The sequence below is a fragment of the Mus caroli genome, chromosome 12 (assembly GCF_900094665.2).
Source record: "Mus caroli chromosome 12, CAROLI_EIJ_v1.1, whole genome shotgun sequence".
NCBI lineage: Eukaryota > Metazoa > Chordata > Mammalia > Rodentia > Muridae > Mus > Mus caroli.
In genome coordinates, this window is record NC_034581.1 from 80,479,746 (window position 1) to 80,497,827 (window position 18,082).

General features: G+C 48.1%; 1 protein-coding gene across 1 annotated transcript in view; it reads left to right on the forward strand.

The window, feature by feature from the left end:
• Positions 1-2,342: 2,342 nt before the first annotated feature.
• Ift43 (intraflagellar transport 43) overlaps positions 2,343-18,082 on the forward strand; it is a 79,580-nt gene continuing 63,840 nt past the window's right edge. Inside the window, exons 1-2 of the mRNA XM_021179388.1 lie at positions 2,343-2,416; positions 5,324-5,416. Coding sequence (XP_021035047.1) covers positions 2,363-2,416; positions 5,324-5,416 — 147 coding nt within the window. The 5' untranslated portion in view covers positions 2,343-2,362. The remainder of the gene's footprint in view (positions 2,417-5,323; positions 5,417-18,082) is intronic.

Genomic DNA, 18,082 nt, shown 5'->3' on the forward strand with positions numbered 1-18,082 from the left:
CTTGTGTACAGGTATCCTTGGAAGCCAGAGAAGGGCAGCCATTCCTCTGGAGCTGGAATTATAGAAGGTTGTGAGCCACTCAGCATAGGTACCTGGCATCCAGCTCTGGTCTTCTGCAAGAGCAGCCTGTGCCCTTAATCGCTGGCCCATCTCTCCAGCCTGAGGGATAGCTTTGGTATTTGTTACATGCTCTGCACTATTCTAGGTGCTGAAGATAGTCTCTGAACAAATTTTTATGGAATTTGCATTTGAGGATGGGAAGAATGGCAAACCAGTAAGGGCATCTGTAAAGGGGAAGAAGGAGGACGACAGTGGCCCTTTGGGGAGGTCATGTTGAAATTTAAAATGGATGACCCTACAGGCTGAGGCTCCTGGGCTAACTCTATACAACATGGGAGGCAGAGCCATTGAAGGAATTCTCTTCTGGGCCATACACCATCTCTCTCACTCATGTCTTGACAGCAGCTCTGTTTTTAAACTCACTTCTCAAATGATTCAAGTAACTTGCCAGCCCCTGCTTGCTGAGGATTCTCTATGCCTAGGGTGAGTACCATTCACCCTTTGTCTTCTCGAAGTCGGGGTAGAAGTGGGCGGGAGTTTACAAGAAGTTGAAAAATCCAAACATTAATCCCTTCTTGGCAGCTGGTGCCAAGGAAGAAGGAACAAGGGAATAAATAGTTGGTGCCTATATCGAAGCTGGCTTAGATTTTTGGCAGTGATTGTCCCATCTGATTAAAATCTAACAAAATATTCTCACCGAGAAACCAGTAAGGATGTCAGAAGAAATCGCTGAAGGTCATTTCAGGAGAGGAAACTGAGGTCCAGCAAGGCTGGGCTGAGAAATCAGTTCCTCCAACTCACAGGCTGTGTCCTTGGGCGTGAAAAGGCTCGGCCCTAGGAAGAGAGAGACTGAAACCTTAAGTTGAGTGTCACTTGCTGGATACTTCAGCAATGTTTGTTATTAAGCTTTAGGGCCAGCCCTTCCAATGTTTTTTAAACTGTGGTGATCCACATTCCATTTCCGTGGGTCCCAGCGACCAGTGCCAAGAATTGGCCAGAGATGTTGACTTAGGGATCTTATGTGGAATTAATCAATGAAGACTCAACGGGACTTCCCCCCCTCCCCCCAGGCTGGGAATCCATGGGCTATCTCCTTCTGCAGGCCTAGGAGGACGGCTGACAACCACCACTTGCTGGAAGCCACTGCAGTAACACATGGTGTTATAAAAGCTGGTCCAACATCTAGGACTGGAGTTATTTACTTCAAGCTGTCTGTCTTGCTGATTAGAGGAGTCATTGCTACCCACTTTGTGGGCTTGTCCAGATTAAGTAAGAACCCCAATACCATACCTTCTTTTCTACTTCTTCTTTTTTGTTTGTTTTGTTTTGTTTTTCGAGATAGGGTTTCTCTGTATAGCCCTGGCTGTCCTGGAACTCACTCTGTTCAAGGCTGGCCTCGAACTCAGAAATCTGCCTGCCTCTGCCTCTGCCTCCCAAGTACTGGGACTAAAGGCGTGCACCACCACACCTGGCTCTTTTCTACTTCTTTTGTAAAAGAGTCCTACTATGTTGCCAAAACTGGAGTCCAGTTCCCAGGCATAAGTAGGCATAAGGCTACGTCCTTCTAAGTAGCAAGCTGGGATTGTGGCTCTGTCTGTCACCACGCTTGGCTAGGTCTATACTTTCGAAAGCGATTGAAGATTGCATACTTTAATCTGGCCTCTATAGAAACTTTGTTGTCAAAGACAGAGTTTCATGTAATCTAGCCCTAATGTCCCAAATTTCACTGTATAGCTGAGGATGATATCAAACTAAAAATTTTCCTGCCTCTAACCTCCCAAGTGTTGGAATTACAGGCATGCATCACTGTGTGTGACCACTTTCAATAAACTTCTTGAATGCAGAAATCACATACGCAGCTTTTTGGCAAGTCATTGTAAATTTTATAAGCTATTTATTACCTTAGTGCTCATCTGTCAAATGGAAATAACACTGAACATCTATCCTTGAACGGTAACCCTGAAGACCTTTGTTCATTGTGAATGTGAGGGCTCAGAATAATCACCCAGAGCAGTGCTTCCACTCACAAATGTGTTTAATCAGAGTTACAAATGTAGGCAGTCCCCAGGGCTAACCTCTCTGGAGCAACGTTAGAGGATCTTGCTAGATGGAAATTTGTTTTGTTTTCTCCGAAGTCAAGCAAAGTTGGTGTAGGCAAGATCTGGTTTCAACTGGAAGGTGACACACAGGACCTAGGATTTGTGAGGCGGACTCTTTAAATACTGGGATGGAAGGGCGGGGTCGTTGTTAGGGACGCGGCGGAGACGCCGGTTTCCAGGAAGTGACATCAGCGGCCGCGGCGATGGAGGATTTACTGGACCTGGGCGAGGAGAGACGTCGCAGCTCGGCCACCTCCGTGAGGAGCGATGCTGGGGACTGGGGTCCGGTTAGGCGGGCGGGACAAATAGCCCGGCTCTCTGAGAAGCTGGGAGTCTGGACAAATCCGGGCTCTACCGCCTGAGTGCGAATCCCACCTTAGTGGAGGGTCTGCCCCCGCCCCGACCACGCCCGTTCCCTGGAGTTTTCTCCCGGGAAGTCTAGTCCCGGAAGTTCTGAAAGGCCGGGAAGAGAGCTGGCTGGAGATGTCCTTTCCTCATGCTCTCTGTAATCTCTGCTCCCCCAGGATTGGAAATCAATACTCCAGTTGTGTGTGTGTGTGTGTGGCGTGGGGAGGGAGTAACTAGGTAACCGGACTGTAGATGGACCAGAATGCACCTAGCCTCGACTTCCATGCTAGTAGACTGTTGATGTGCAGATGAAAGGAGAATTCGTGGAAAGTGTTTGCCTCTGTTCCAGACCTTCGCTGTTGCTTCCTCCCAGCCTATGACCGGTGTCCAGCCAGTAGATAGAACTTGATTAAAGACCTACATTCAGCGTTTTCTTACTGCTACAGTCCCCACCAGGTCTCGATAGCCTTTAGAGTTGAGATCACTGAAGGATTGGGCCACCTGGCAAATCCTTAGTTTCTGATGTAAAATCTCAGGTGTTTTGAAGGGCCTTGATACCATCTGATACCCTCCAAGGTGTTAAGAGAGGCACCTGTTGGAGGGAGATAAAAAGGGGCAGAGCTTTAAAAAAGCTAAGGACATTAGGCCACCAGGTCTTTCTGACACATGAACCTTTTGGGTACCCGGGATGTGAATGTAGTGACTTTTTTCATTTTTGCCACAGATATGTAGCAAGCCCTACTGTGTATCAGGCACTGTTCTAGTCACTGGAAAAATAGATAGCACAGAACAGACCATCACTGGCCTTTGCCCTAGTCGAGGGGAGAAGGACAATAAAAAGACTGCCCTTAAAAATACATGATCTCAGATTTTCTGTGTTGTCAATGTACAGGATCTTCAAATAGTCTTAAACTTTAACGTCTGTTAGAGAAGTCGCTTGCCAACAGCATTCACACACAGGAGCATTACTTTTTGTTTAGGGTAACTACTGTAGGATCAGATGCTTGGATAAACAAAGGAGGGTACCTTTCTCTCTCTCTCTTTTTTTAAAGATTTATTTATTTATTTTATGTATCTGAGTACACTGTAGCTGTCTTCAGACACACCAGAAGAGGGTCCCATTACAGATGGTTGTGAGCCACCATGTGATTGCTGGGAATTGAACTCAGGACCTCTGGAAGAGCAATTAGTGCTTTTAACCCCTGAGCCATCTCTCCAGCCCAAGAGGGTCCCTTTCTAGAGAAGGAAATGAGCTGTATTATCAGCAAGCTTGTTCCCACCACTCTTGAAACTTGAAAAGATTTGCATCATAACTTGAAAGGTTGATGATTGCAATTGGATTGCCCCGATCCGCTTTAGTGGGTTTTCTTTGTTTGTTTGTTTAACGTGGGACTTCTAAAAAACCTTGTCTCCCTTCTTTTTTTTTTTAATTTTTAATATTTTTATTACATATTTTCCTCAATTACATTTCCAATGCTATCCCAAAAGTCCCCCATAGCGCCCCCCCACTTCCCTACCCACCCATTCCCATTCTTTTGGCCCTGGCATTCCCCTATATTGGGGCATATAAAGTTTGCAAGTCCAATGGGCCTCTCTTTCCATTGATGGCCGACTAGGCCATCTTTCGATACATATGCAGCTAGAGACAAGAGCTCCGGGGTTCTGGTTAGTACATCATGTTGTTCCAACAATAGGGTTGCAGATCCCTTTAGCTCCTTGGGTACTTTCTCTAGCTTCTCCATTGGGAGCCCTGTGATACATCCAATAGCTGACTGTGAACATCCACTCCTGTGTTTGCTAGGCCCCGGCATCGTCTCACAAGAGACAGCTATAGTCTCCCTTCTTAGAACACTTAGCATCTAGTTTTCAGAGGGGTGCCATGGGACATGAGATGAACACAGGATTTTAATCGGAACGAAGACTTTGTTTGGGACTTAATCGCTTTCCTGGGCCTTGGTTTCCTTTTTAATAAAATGGCATCGGTTTCAGTGTTCGTTCATACCATCTTGAGACTGGAACACAGCCACGATAATGAGACCTGAAGATGCTAGGCTGATGCTGGTTTGGTTTGGTTTTGCTAAGTAAATGATCACACAGACTCTCTTCAGCACCCACTAGTGTGCCTCAGAGTTTTCTCTTGTCCTGGGGAATGTTGGAGACAGAGCCCCTGCCCACTTGCGGGGGCCTGAAGACACCTGCACAGGTTTCATCTGTTGACTCAGAACCCTGAGGTGCTTGTTCTTAGCGTCCAAAGGTGCTGTCTCAGCATTCCTGTGGTGGGGCTCCCTCTGCGCCTGTAGATGCGCCTCTAACCAGCAGAGCAAGGGGTGTCTGGATTACTCAACTGCCATTGAATTGAGGGATTCTCTCTCAACGCCTGTCTGTTAGCGGTCTCAGGTCCTGCTTAGGAATGTGGGAGCCTTTACCACCTGCTTGGAGCTATATGGCTTGAGGTCTCTCTCTGTCCAAGCTAGCTGCATTTCTAACCATGTGTCATGGACAGAACAGTGACTTTGTTTTTGCTGCATCTGTGGCTGTTGAAAATCTCATGATCAATAACCTGTATGTTCCCTATTCTACCAAATAGGACTGACTTGGGTACTTTCTCCTAAGGGTTTAGGGAATTCTCTATGGATATGTCCATGTGGCATTCACATATATATCATATATATGATATATATTCATATAACATATTTTTGTTACTCAGATCCTGTTCTCTGCCACGCCATAAGACCTCAGTCCTGGCCTACTGTGTGTCGGACCCACAGGGCCTCAGATGACACTGGCTCAGCCGTACTCTCCGTCTCTCCTTCCAGGGGGCCAAGATGGGACGCCGGGCTCATCAGGCGTCGACTCAGGCTGAGAATTACTTCAACAGCAAGAATTCTTCACTGACTCAGACTGGAGAGGTGAGTGCTGCCGAGACAGGAAACAGGAAGTCGTGGACTTTTAAGAATAAATGAGCCCTTAATGAGTAGGGTTGTGGTATCTACATTTGGTTGGAATGCTGGCCTCTCCACGTGTCCTGATTTGGAAGTTCCCCATGAGGACATTTGTCCTACTGGGAACATCTTTCCTTTGAGATCATATTGGCTTCTGGACATTTTTTTTTCTCTCATATTCATAGTGTAAAATTTTTATTTTTATTTTTTAAAGACAGGGTCTCAAGTAGCCCAGGCTGGTATGGAGCTCACTGTGTAGCTGAGGATGGCCCTGACTTACTGACTCTCTTGCCTCCATCTCAGGAGTGCTTGTCCTGTTGTTTGCAGGCACTGGGATCAGGCTTAGGGCTTCATGCATGCCAGGCAAACACCCCATCACCTGAGAACATCCCCAGCTCTGTAGGGCTTTGGGTGCCCTCTGAAGCCAGGCCCTGGGAAGCTGTCCAGGAAGGTGCCCTGGCACTGGGAGGTGGGATCACACAGCTGGAGGCTTGCTGTAAGCAGCGACTACTGTCTCCTCCAGGTCCCAGCAGGAAGGGGGGCCTGGGCTGCTGCTGCCTTCTGCAAACTTTCCCAAGAGACCTCAACCTTAGGGGAATGATCCGGCTTCTTTGTGAAAGGTGGGAAATCCAGGAACAGTATTCTTTGCTATCGGGGTCCACTCAGCCCTCTCCCTTTGTGCAGTCTTTGCCTTTCCAGAGTCTCCCTGACCGCCATAAGCTGTCTTCCGAGGGCTGCCGCCTCCTGCTTTTGCTGCACCCACCTGCCTTAGGGCAGGCTGGGCTATTCATTTGCTGACTGTTAGATCTCTCTGCTCCACTAGAAGTGAGTCACCAGACAGTAGGAAAGCCGGCTTCTTGGCAGCTAACTCAACAGTTCACAGTGGCTGAGAAAGCGGGTGCTGAGAAGCCTGGCAGCCCATGCCGGTGCACATAAAACAGACACAGTGTATTCATGGGTCCCATAAGTGGGCATCAGAAACGAGGTCACAGTTTCCTTAAGCTCTTTATGTGGCCCCGTCCACATGTCTTGCGTTTTCCCTCTTGCTGTAGAAGCACGAGCATGAGGAGTTATTAGTGAAACCTCAATGCCAGCACATAAAATCTGACCGCCGACCTGTCCCTCATCAGCAGGAAGACCCTTGGTCGGGAGGGTATTGGGCCTGCAGGTCACTTGACCACAGTAAAGGGATAAGTGGCACCTCGTTAGAGCTGGCTGATGCCCGAAGGATACGGGGGGGGGGTGTTCACGTGTGTGTGGTGTGCGTGTGTACATGTGTGTATGGTGCACAACTATTGCTGACTCTGGTTCTCAGCTTTTTTTTTTTTTTTTTTCTGAGAGGTCCCTCCCTGGAAACAGGGTGTGCAACAGGATTCTGGGATGTCACCCTCCCCTTCCTGTGTCAGTGAGGCTTAAAGCCACCCGGGCAGCCTCCCATAGGACCAGATACTCGCCAGGTTGTGTGAGACTTTTTAGCCGTTTCTTTCTAAAATTAGATCCGGGACTTGTGCCCATTCACACCCGGTTCTGAGCACACTGTTTGGCGTGTTTATTTTTATCTCCTCGTTAGCTTTATTCAGTGGGTATCCCTAAAAATGTAAGCGTGGCACCTGGGAGCTGTCAAGCTGCTGTTACTGTAGACTTAAGTAGGAATTAGTTTGGAATAAATAGTTATTTTAACGTGAGGCAGCGGAGTTGGGACAGGGAAGAAGGAAGCAGGGAGACACAGGGCTTGCCACTGGCTCTTCTAATTGCTTGGATCTTAAATCCGCTAATCTCCGGAATCCTCTATTTCGTCATTCGTCAAATGGTGACTGTGGTACCATTAGATGAATGTGGGGATCAAGTGAGCTCTGCGTTTAAGCACTCTGGTAAACTAAAAGGCCCCATGGAAGCTCTCATTCATTCAGCATGTTAGGGCTGGATGAGTCTTAGCTCTCTGCTGTTCCTGTTGATGGGGTGCAGTGGGGTGGTTAGGCCCCCGTGGGGGCACACGCTGCCATCCAGGCCTTGGCTCCTTCCACCATGGGTCCTGGGGATTGAACTCAGGTCCCCAGGCCTGTAGAGCAAGCACTTTATCCATGGAGGCTTCTTGCTAATGCTGTAGTTACATTGTGCTTGATTTATACACTTAAACTTTAAAAAAAAAATCAGTTAATAGTTATAAAATTGAGAAACCTGATATAAAACCTGGGATTTGGGGTTCCCTGATATAAAACCTGGGTTTGGAGTCCTCTGATATAAAACCTGGGATTTGGGGGTCCCTGGAAAACCAGAAGCTCTTCCCAGTGAGGCCCGTGGCCTGGCATTTCCGTGTGGCGGGGGTTGGCCAGCAAACTCATGCTGGCTTGTTACAGTGCCTAGGCCTGGCCAGTTCATTGCCATCTATCTGCCTGGATTTCTGTGTGTAGTGCTGGGGATGGAGCTCAGGGCTTTACATGTGTTAGACGAGTGCTTTACCACTGAGCAACACCCCAGCGAGCCTTCTCTCCTCCTCTTCCTCCTCTTCCTCCTCCTCCACCTCTTCCTCCTCCTCCTTCTCCTCCTTTCCATTTGGCATAGCCATGACTGTCTTGGAACTCACTCTGTAGACCAGGGTGGCCTGGAAATCAGAGATCTGACAGCTTCTACCCCCTGAGTACTGGGATTAAAAGCGTGTGCCACCACCGCCCTGACACTTCTTACTTTTCGTTTGTTTTTGAGACAGTTTTGCTTTGAAGCTCAGGTTGGCCTCAAACTTCATGGCCTTTCTGTTTCAGTCTCTTGAGTGCTGGGATTGCAGGCGTGTGCCTCTGTGCCTGGCCACATCTCCCTTTAATGCCCTTGCAGATTTTCTTGGTCTGCATGGTGCCCACTTCTTCCTGAGCTTCGAGCTTGTGTTGTTTGAGGATGATTTCCAGGCATCCTTTGGCATCCGTTAGCACTGAGTTTGGCTACATACAATTGTGCTCTCCTCTGGCCTGACTTTTGAGGAGTTTGGTGGAGGACCTGGGGGTGGACTGAGGGGATGAGGCCCTTGGGCGCTGTCCAAGGAGTTTGGTGGAGGGCTGAGGGCTGGATTGAGGGGATGTGGCCCCTGGGCACTGTCCAAGGAGTTTGGTGGAGGACTGAGGGCTGGGCTGAGTGGATGTGGTCCCCTGGGCGCTATCCTGTATCATCCCAGTTTCCTGCTGTGCTGTGGGAAGCTGTGGCTTTAGTTCTCACGGTTTCCAGCTGACGATTGTTCAGGGGTCAGATCTGCATTCTAGGCAGGAAGAGTTCAGGGCGTATCCCCCTGGATGTCCCCTTTTGATCAGGAAACAGTAGCCAGAGGACTCAGGGAATATCTGACTAGCTGCATTTTATTGGTCAGCACACAGTTTTACAACCGTCCTAGCTTTCAAGAGAGCTTTTTTATTTTTTAAAACTTTTTAAACTTTTTGGTTTTTCGAGATAGGGTTTTTCTGTGTAGGTCTGACTGTCCTGGAAACTCCATCTGTAGACCAGGCTATCCTTGAACTTGCAAAGATCTACCTGCCTCTGATTTCTGAGTGCTGGTATTAAAGGCATTCACTGCCACCTCCTGGCTCCTGAGCACTTTTGATACAGTCAGAATTGGGTGTTATAGCGACCACTCTGGGTCCTAGGGGAGTTTTTATCTGGGGCGTGGATGTTTCTTGGTGAGAGGGAACAAATGGCTGTGGAGCAGGCTGTTTCCAGCTAACCTGATGGTGCTGGGAGCCAACTGAGCCAGAAGGATGCTCCCCATGAATATTAGTTACTTAACTGTTGTTGTGATAAAACTTGATGACCAAAGCAACTTATGGAGGAAGGGTTTATTTGGGGCTTATGGATTCAGAGGCACGGGCTGGAGCAGCAGCTGAGTTCATATTTAAAAAAAAAAAAAAAAGATTTTTTTGAGATTCTAATTGCATAATTTGCCCCCTCCCTTTCTCTCTCCAGAGTCTTCCACAAATGCCCTGCACCCTCCCCAGGGTCTCACATCCTGAGGAGGTAAAAAAAAGGGAGGGAGGTGACTTAAATCTTTTGCAGCCTCAAAGCCTACCTCCCGTGACACAGCTCCTGATTCATCCCGAACATTCCACCTCCTGAGGACCAGGTACTCAAACATAAGAATCTGTGGCGGCCTTTCGCTTTCAGATCACCACACGTGGGAGCATGAGGAGCTCGGTGTTAGATCCCCCTGGACCCACACAAAAGCCCAGCACTAGAAGGTGGGGACAGGAGGGTCCCTAGGACTTACTGGTAATCAGTGAGCCAACCAGTGAGCTCAGGGTTCAGTGAGAGACCCTGTCTCCAAAACTAAGGTAGGCAGCAGGTCAGGAACTGACATCAACAATTTGGTCTCCACTAACATACAGAGACAGATACAGCCACAGACATACAGATGGGAGATGTCAATACAAAGTAAATTGATGTTAAAAATTAAAAGATGCTGATACAAAGTAACTTGTTGTTAAAAAATGTAGCCGGATATTGGTGGTGACATACACGCCTTTATTCCCAGGATTTAGGAGGCAGAGGCAGGCAGAGCTCAGAAAGTTCGAAGCCAGCCTGGCCTACAGAGTGAGTTCCAGGACAGCCAGGGCTATACAAAGAAACCCTGTCTCCAAAAAAAAAAAAAAAAAAAAAAAATAGAATTTATACAAATTTTTTAAATAGACTGGGATAAGAAAGGAAAGAATTCTATTTTTGGCTAACTCCCTTACCCACATTCCTCTCCCACTCCTTACAGTTGTGTGGGCTGCATGAACACTGTCCTGTGTCCCAGTGTGCCTAAGTGAGTTGCCTGTTCACGTGAGCCTGTGCGTGCTGTAGGTTGATGCCGATCGGGTGTCTTCCCTGATCACTCTCCGTCTTGTGTTTTGGGGCATGGTCTCTTGCTGTACTCTTGCTGGGTCTCATCAAGTCAGTCAGGCTGCCTGGCCAATAAGCCCCAGGAATCTGCAGGTCTCCCCTCACCTCTTCACCCCTCTGATGTTTACTGATGTGAGCCACGTCACTGACTTGTATGGGGGTGCTGTGCTGGGGATTGAACATGGGTCCTCACGCCTGTGTGACAGGCACACCCTTTATCAAGGTTTACCCTTACCGTTGCCCCAGCCCCGAAACTTGTGCCTGCTTTTTTAGGGCTGTCGTGAAGATCAAATTGGGCGATGCAAGCATAGTAGGTGATGTAGCATCTAGCAATGGAACCCCCAAGAAATGTGGAGCCCTGAGCAGGCTCAGGACTATCGTTGGGGGGCGGGCAGAGTTGGGGGGAGGAGAGAGAGAGAGAGAGATCACAAATCAGCCTTGGATCAGGTGTATAGTTAGTTTACTTAGCAAATCAACTTGTCAGAAATTTAGATTAGAAGAGGGCTTTGCTAGAGGCCCTCTGATTCTACACTGTGTCTGAGCAAAAGCAGCCGTGGGAGCTAGAAGGGGGTGTCTCTCCCTGACAAGCCATTCTTCTGACTCAAATGGCGCTTACGTAACTCCTTTGAGAAAAGCCCTGGGCCCTGTTACGCTGAGTTTGGGCAAAAGTAGTCTTTAGCAAAAAAACCCCCAAAAAACAAAAAACCAAACAAACAGAAAACAACAAAAAAAACAAAAAACCACTCCAAGGCTGGTGTAGCCACGGGTGTATGTCTCTCCCATGCTTATATAAGGTGGCCTTTTCTTTAGTTTGTAGATAGAGATCAGAGTCTCTGTGGAAACAGTTGCTACCTGTCTGCTAAGTCTGTGCAGCAACCTGTAATGCCTCAAGGTACTCTTAAAGGAGGTGTCATCACCTCAGGACTCAAGAGGCTGGTAACTCCTCCAGAGCCTGTAGCAGCTCCCCTGAGCCCTCTCCTACCTGCCCTACAGGCAGACCTCCCTGTGGAGAAGGGGCTTTAGGAGAGAGCAGAGAGGCCATGAGCAGGGGTGGGGGGTGGGGGTAGGATTATCCTGGAGCCTTCTGCAGAGCCAATGAAGAGTCCTCCTTTGATCCCCCTTATTGGTCTAGCTGTGGGGAGCAGGGTTGGAATCCCAGCTGTTCCTCCCCCCCCCCATGCCCTTGCTGTTTCTCCCGAGGACACAGAGCTCCAAGTTAGCCAGAATCTTGCCCAGGAATCTGAGAAATGCTGCTGGACTCATGTTCCCAAATTAGGCCAATTTCCTCATCCCTCGCCACCTCCCGCGGCCAGCGCTCCCGTGGCTCTTTGCATTACGTCCCTCGCCCTGTGCCTGTTCCCTGACTGGTCTGCCAGCAGGGTAGTTATTTTCAGCCCAATAGGGTTATCTACTGACCCTTTTTGGTGACATTTTTCTCCTTTCTCACAAAAATAACTCTCATGATTGGTCACATTTTTCAGCCTTTTTCGTAGCCTCTTCTCCAATCGGCTGGGCGGAATGACGCCTATAGTAACGTTGCCAAACAGGGATGCAGGGAATCTGATGTGGAGCTGTTCACAAGGAATGTGTTCTCCACACTTCATATTTATGTCATGCTTTGGATGCCTGGGCTTCGGCTGTCCCTCTGGGTGGGCAGATGCGCATCACTGACCCATGCCTGAGCCTGGCTGCCATGTGGGCGGGGATGTCATGTCAGCTCACGGTTCAGAATCAGCATCTCCATCCCTGGCTCCACATTGGTTCAGAGCTTTCTGGCTGCCGTGGGACATCTCACTGTCTTCTTGGCTTCATCCGTGGGCCATGATGGAGCTGGGTGCTCAGCAAGCATTTTAACGTCCTCGGCCTCATCTGTGTAAAGGCAGAAGTACACACTAGAGCTTATCCAGTGTGTCAGTAAATCATCTGTTGTCTGAAAAGGTGAGAACTGCCATCTTGCCTCTGATCCCAGCTCTGCCATTTGCTATATGTGACTCTGTACAAGTTCCTTGACCACACTAAGCCTGCTTCCTCGTCTGCTGAGTGGAGACAGTGGTGGCACTCATCTCACAGGGCCCTGGGTCAACCAGGAGACAGCACAGAGCCTGGCACAGGCGGCTACTACTGACCTTGATCCAAGTCATGAGAATTGGAGCCTGCTATCACTGTTTTGTAACTTTACAGTTCTGGTTAAGAGTCAGGAGTGGGGCTGGTGAGATGGCTCAGTGGGTAAGAGCACCCGACTGCTCTTCCAAAGGTCCAGAGTTCAAATCCCAGCAACCACATGGTGGCTCACAACCACCCGAAATGAGATCTGACGACCTCTTCTGGTGTGTCTGAAGACAGCTACACAGTGTACTTACATATAATAAATAAATAAATTTAAAAAAAAAATGTCAGGAGTGTTCATAGTTCACAGAAGTAAGTGATCCTTAGGGCAGTCTCTCCAAAACAAATAAACAAAGCAAAGCAAAACAAAGCAAAGCAAAAGAGCATTTGGATGGGAGCTCTTTGGAGAGAGTCTGTCACTGGAGACCCATCTTGTCTCCTTTGTGAGCACGCCTGACCAAACTATTGGCCAGTTATTTTCTACTTGTCTGCTTTACAGAGAATGATCCTCATTTGTTGACACATCCTTTAGTAGTTCTGAGGGCCTGAGGAGGAAGCGAGGAGGGCAGGAGTGACCTTGGCGATTCTGGGGGGCCTTGGATAAAAGCTAACATTTATTCACTTATTCATTTATTCACCAATGACGCTTGATTGAAAGCTTTCTTTGTGTGCATGCCAGGTCTTGTATATTCAGGGTCACCATCTTCTAGAACCTTGGTTGGGAGCCTGCAGGGAAGTCATGACAGGTGGAAGAGATGAGAGAGAGGGAGAGGGAGAGACAGACAGACAGAGACACAGGGCGGGAGAGAGGGAAGGACCAGCTGTGAGCCTCAGTCTCAGGGGCACCCAGAAAGACTCCAGGAGGAAGCCCAGTTTGAGCTGAGATTCAGTTAACACCAGAAGAGAAAGGAAGACTTCTCATGAAAAGTGATGGGTGTTCTGGAGGCAGGGACAGACTGTGGCAAGTTGGACCTGAGCTGGGGGGTCACCAGTGCCCTTAGGTTTGAAGCCTGCCCCCTTCCCAGTACACTTTCTCCCCATACTGTATCAGATGGTCGAGAAACCTCTGAGGTGGGCCCAGGAGTCTCACACTGCTGTGACATTCACGTTGGTTTTGCTCCTTTAGGAGTAAGTGGACGGCTGGCTTGTGTTCCAAAATCTTTTTTTTTTTTTGGTTGGTGAGAATTTTCTTGGTAATGATGCTTGTGTTGTAATGGGAGCCGACTTCTGTTCAGGCAGGGATTCCAAAGCAGGCTCCTCGGAAGCCTTGGCTCCAAATAGCATTCTGTGAGGCAAACAGAATGGAAGTAGAAAAATGGTTTGAGCCATGCAGTGTTACCTTGGTCCTGTGGGAGTAGTGGGAGTAGCCTTGTAATGGCCCTTCCCCATCTTCCCTGTGTGTGCCCAAACTTCTGCGGTTCAGCTAGGTTTGTCCCCACACAGATGTATATTAGTTCATATTCAGAAGCCTTTGAAGGGGGTCAAAGAGCAGATCAAAATGTGCATCACCCCAGGTTCCATCCCTGCACCTCAGAAAAAACAGTTTTCTTTTAATAGATACCCATTGTTTTCATAAGTTAAAAAAAAAATTCTAACTGGGTGTTGTAGCTCGTGCCTAAAGTCCCAGTACTCAGGAGACTGAGGCAGGAGGATTGCTTTAAGTTTGAGGTCAGCCTGATCTACATAGGGTGTTCCACACTAGTCAGGGGTACATAGTAAGACCCTGTTGTGTGTGCACGCGCGCGCGCGCGCGCGCGCGCGCGTGTGTGTGTGTGTGTGTGTGTGTGCGTGCGTGCGTGCACACGTGTGCGCACTCACATGTGCGCTACTAACACTTGACCACCTGAGGTTGGTCTTTATGCAGCTCCAGCCTCCCCTTAGGTAGCTGTCACCTGTCGCAGGGGAGCCGAACTCTTCGTTCTTACTTCTGTGATTCTCTACCTACTCTTCCTTCCCCCATATGCTGTCATTCCATAGAACAAAGTAGCCAGCATTACTCTTGGCATGTGTGCTCACAGGTACAGGTAGATGCTTGTTCCCATGCAGAGGCCAAAGGAAGGTGTCAAGTGGCTTCCTTATCTCTCTACGCCTTTTCCCCTTGAGATAAGGCCTCTCATTGAACCTGAAACTTAACTTTGATTGGGCTGGCTTGCCAGTGAGTTCCCAGGTCTGCCTGTCTCCATCCCCAACCCTAGGCCACAGCCATGCCTGGCTTTCAATGCATGGGTGCTGAAGATTCAAACGCAGGCCCCCATGTTTGTACAGCAGGCAATCTTACCAACCGAGCTATCTCCCTAGTACTATACCCTACTCTTTGCTGGTCTATTAGTCATTCTTTGGGTTCAAGTTGAATATTGGCTCTTAAAAAAAACATATTGCCCTGTATAAGCTGGTCTCCTCATCACAGGATTATATTGTTCTTTGACTTTCCCCCTCTTCCAGTGTGTATCTAATTTGTGTAATTATTTAGGCCTGGTCTCCCACCAGTGTAAACTCCAGATGTTTCTGCTATGCTCCCTCTGGCCTTGGAGCTAGTGCTTGCTGGTCTCTCCTGCTAGTTCTGGTCAAAGGAACAGAGAAGAAGCAAAGGAAGGCTTTGTGTTCTGTAGAGGTTGCCAGTCTGAGGTACCTGCAGGATGCCCAGGATGCTTTGGTGTACCAAGCTCTGGGCTGGTGTCACTAACTCTCAGGTGGTGAGTGGAAGAGAGGTCATAGGCTCAGAAGAGAAGAAGCCCTTGGCAAGCTGAGGGACAGGCAGAAGCCGAGACGTACCCACAGTGAAAGAACACATAGATAAGCCACAGTCTATACAAAGTTGTTGAGTGACCGGAAAGGAGAGGGGAAAAGCAGGTGTCTAGGGTGTGTGCAAGCCAAGGGAAACGAGAGTGTTAAAAAGAAGGAAGGGGTCAGCCATGTGCCATACCAAAGAGACTAAGAAGGCAGTTTACTGGACCCAGCATGGGGACGTTGCTACAGATTCTGGGGAGGGGTCTGTCAGAGGGCTGTGTGTGCCTGGATAAAACCCCAAGTGGGAACTTGCTGGGAGAATCCAGCATGGAGATTCTGCCATGTGTAAATTCCCCACCAAGCAAGAAGCCGCCTTAGCCCCATTGGCATCTCTCCGTTTGTTTCTTCCCTGCTTGCTTCCTTCCCTGAGTTTCCTTCCGTCTCCCCAGTTTCTCTCATTCTGGTGCCCCCTTTCTAGATTGCCTTTTAACCACTGGTTATGGAGAATCTCTCATGCTGCCCCCCACACTGTGTGTGTATGTGTGTGTGTGTTTATTTATTTTGTGGGTGGGGGCAGTGGCACGGGTGTCACAGCATGCATGTAGAATCAGAGGATAACCTGTGGGAAGCAGGTCTCTCCTACCGTATGGATCCAGGACCTCAAACTCAATCAAGTCTTCAGGCTCTGTAGTGTCTAACTCACTGAGCCATATATGTATATACATATATCATATGTAAGTATATGAATATATGAGATGCTTTAAAATATATTTCTAAGTAGAATTTTATTCATTCATCTTACATTTAATATGTACTTTTCAATACAAAAACGATCAAGCTAACATATTCTAGCTGAGAACCACACATTTAGACAGTGATGCGGCTGTGGAGATTACAGCAGAACCCAGCTCACAGAGGCAGCACAGCTTCCTGGGAGTCAGTGCAGGCCTCAGAAAGGAGGTGCCCCTGGTCTGCACAGAATGAATGAATGAGTAGGACTCTGCGACTCTGTGAATGTGGGAGGAGCAGAAGGCCACATGGGGAGCACTGTTGTGTGTTTCAACACAGGCTGTCTCAGCCTTTCTATTGCTGTGATGAAACACCACCACAAAAAAGGAAGTCGGGGAGGAAAGGGGTTATTTGGCTTTTACTTCCAGATCACTGTTCACTATCAAATAACTCAGGACAGGAGCTCCAGCAGGGCAGGAACATGAATGCAGGAGCTGGCATAGAGACCTTGGAGGAGTGCTGCTCACTGACTTAGTCCCCATGGTTTGCTCAGCCTACTTTCTTATAGAACCCAGGACCAGGGTTGGAGAGATGGCTCAGCGGTTAAGAGCACTGACTGCTCTTCCAGAGGTCCCGAGTTCAAATCCCAGCAACCATATGGTGGCTCACAACCATCTGTAATGGGATCCAATGCCCTCTTCTGGTGTGTCTGATGACAGCTACAGTGTACTCATATGCATAAAAATAAATAAATAAGTCTTTAAAAAAAACAAACAAACAAAAAAACCCAGGACCAGTAGCCCAGAGATGCCTCCTCCCACAGTGGACTGGGCACTTCTCCATCAGTCACTGATTAAGAAAATGCTCTACAGACTTGCCTATAGCCTGATCATGCAGAGGCATTTTCTCATTTATTGTTTCCTCCACTCAGACAACTCTAGTTTGTATGTCAAGTGGACATAAGATCATCCAGCACATGACGAAAAGTTGGGGCTTATTCTGTATCCTGTGGGATCCACACAAAGGTGTTGGGCAGAGAAAGATGTTATTGACTTTGTTTTCTAGGAAGAGGAATCTGGCAGCTATATTGGAGAATAGTCTAGAATAGAGAGTGTGTTGGCTGGGAGATGCTTGGAGCAGTCACAGGAAATGATGTAGCAGAGCCAAGGCCAAGTTCTCAAGCTTCAGGCTTCCCAGGATGCTTTTACAAGTTCTGGTGCCGGAATGCCACTCACATAATTAGCTGTAAACAAATAAACAAAGACAAAAACAAACCCTTCCACTTTGTACATAAGGTTTTTTTGTTTTTTAAAGAAAATGTATCAGTGGCATTACAGTTTGTAGTAGTTAGATATTTCAGAGTGGATATGAAACAGTTCCAGGTTCTAACTGGAGTTTCAAAAGCAGCAAGGTCCTTGTCAGGTGAAGCTCAGGAGGCTGTGAGGTTACAGGTGGCTTCAAATGAAACTGCTAGTGGATAGGCAGCGGAATGCCCACTTCAGTGTATTAGCTACTTTGTGTTTCTGGGATAAAACATTGACTAAAAGAACTTTGGGAAGGAGAAGATCCTTTTCCACTTCCAGGCCTTAGTCCACCACTGAGGGATGTCAGGGCAGGAGCCATGGAGGAACCCTGCCTACTCTCTCACTCTGGCTCATTTACCTGTTCATGCTCAGCCAACTTTCTTGCACTACCTAGGCCCACCTACCTAGGAATGGTGGCACCCACAGTGGGCTAAGCCCTCCTACATCAACCAAGACACCCACAGACTGTCTGACACCCACAGACTGGCCATCAGCCAGTCTGATCCAAGCCATTCCTCAACTGAGGTGCTCTCTTCCCAGGTGACTCTAGGTTGTGTCAAGTTGAAAATAGAAACCCACCCATCCCATTTTTAGTGACAAAGATGGAACATAAAGAGCTTTGATTATATTGAATAGCATGGGCTCAGAAATCACGTTCTGTAATTGTTTAGAGAAGTCAGCCAGAGCTTGGGGGTAAGGTAGAGGTATTTTTTAGTAGAATTTGATGGAGTTGGCTCTGCTTGAAAGAGCTGCAAGAGAAACAGCTGTGGAGGAAAGCCAGGATTTAGGAGAGGCAAGAGATGGAGATACTGTATAACGAATGCAGATTATTAAGTCTGCTTAGGAACCATGAGATGCTGGCTGCGAGGTCTTTATGAAACTGCGAGGCTAGGCCTCTTCTCATTGTGTG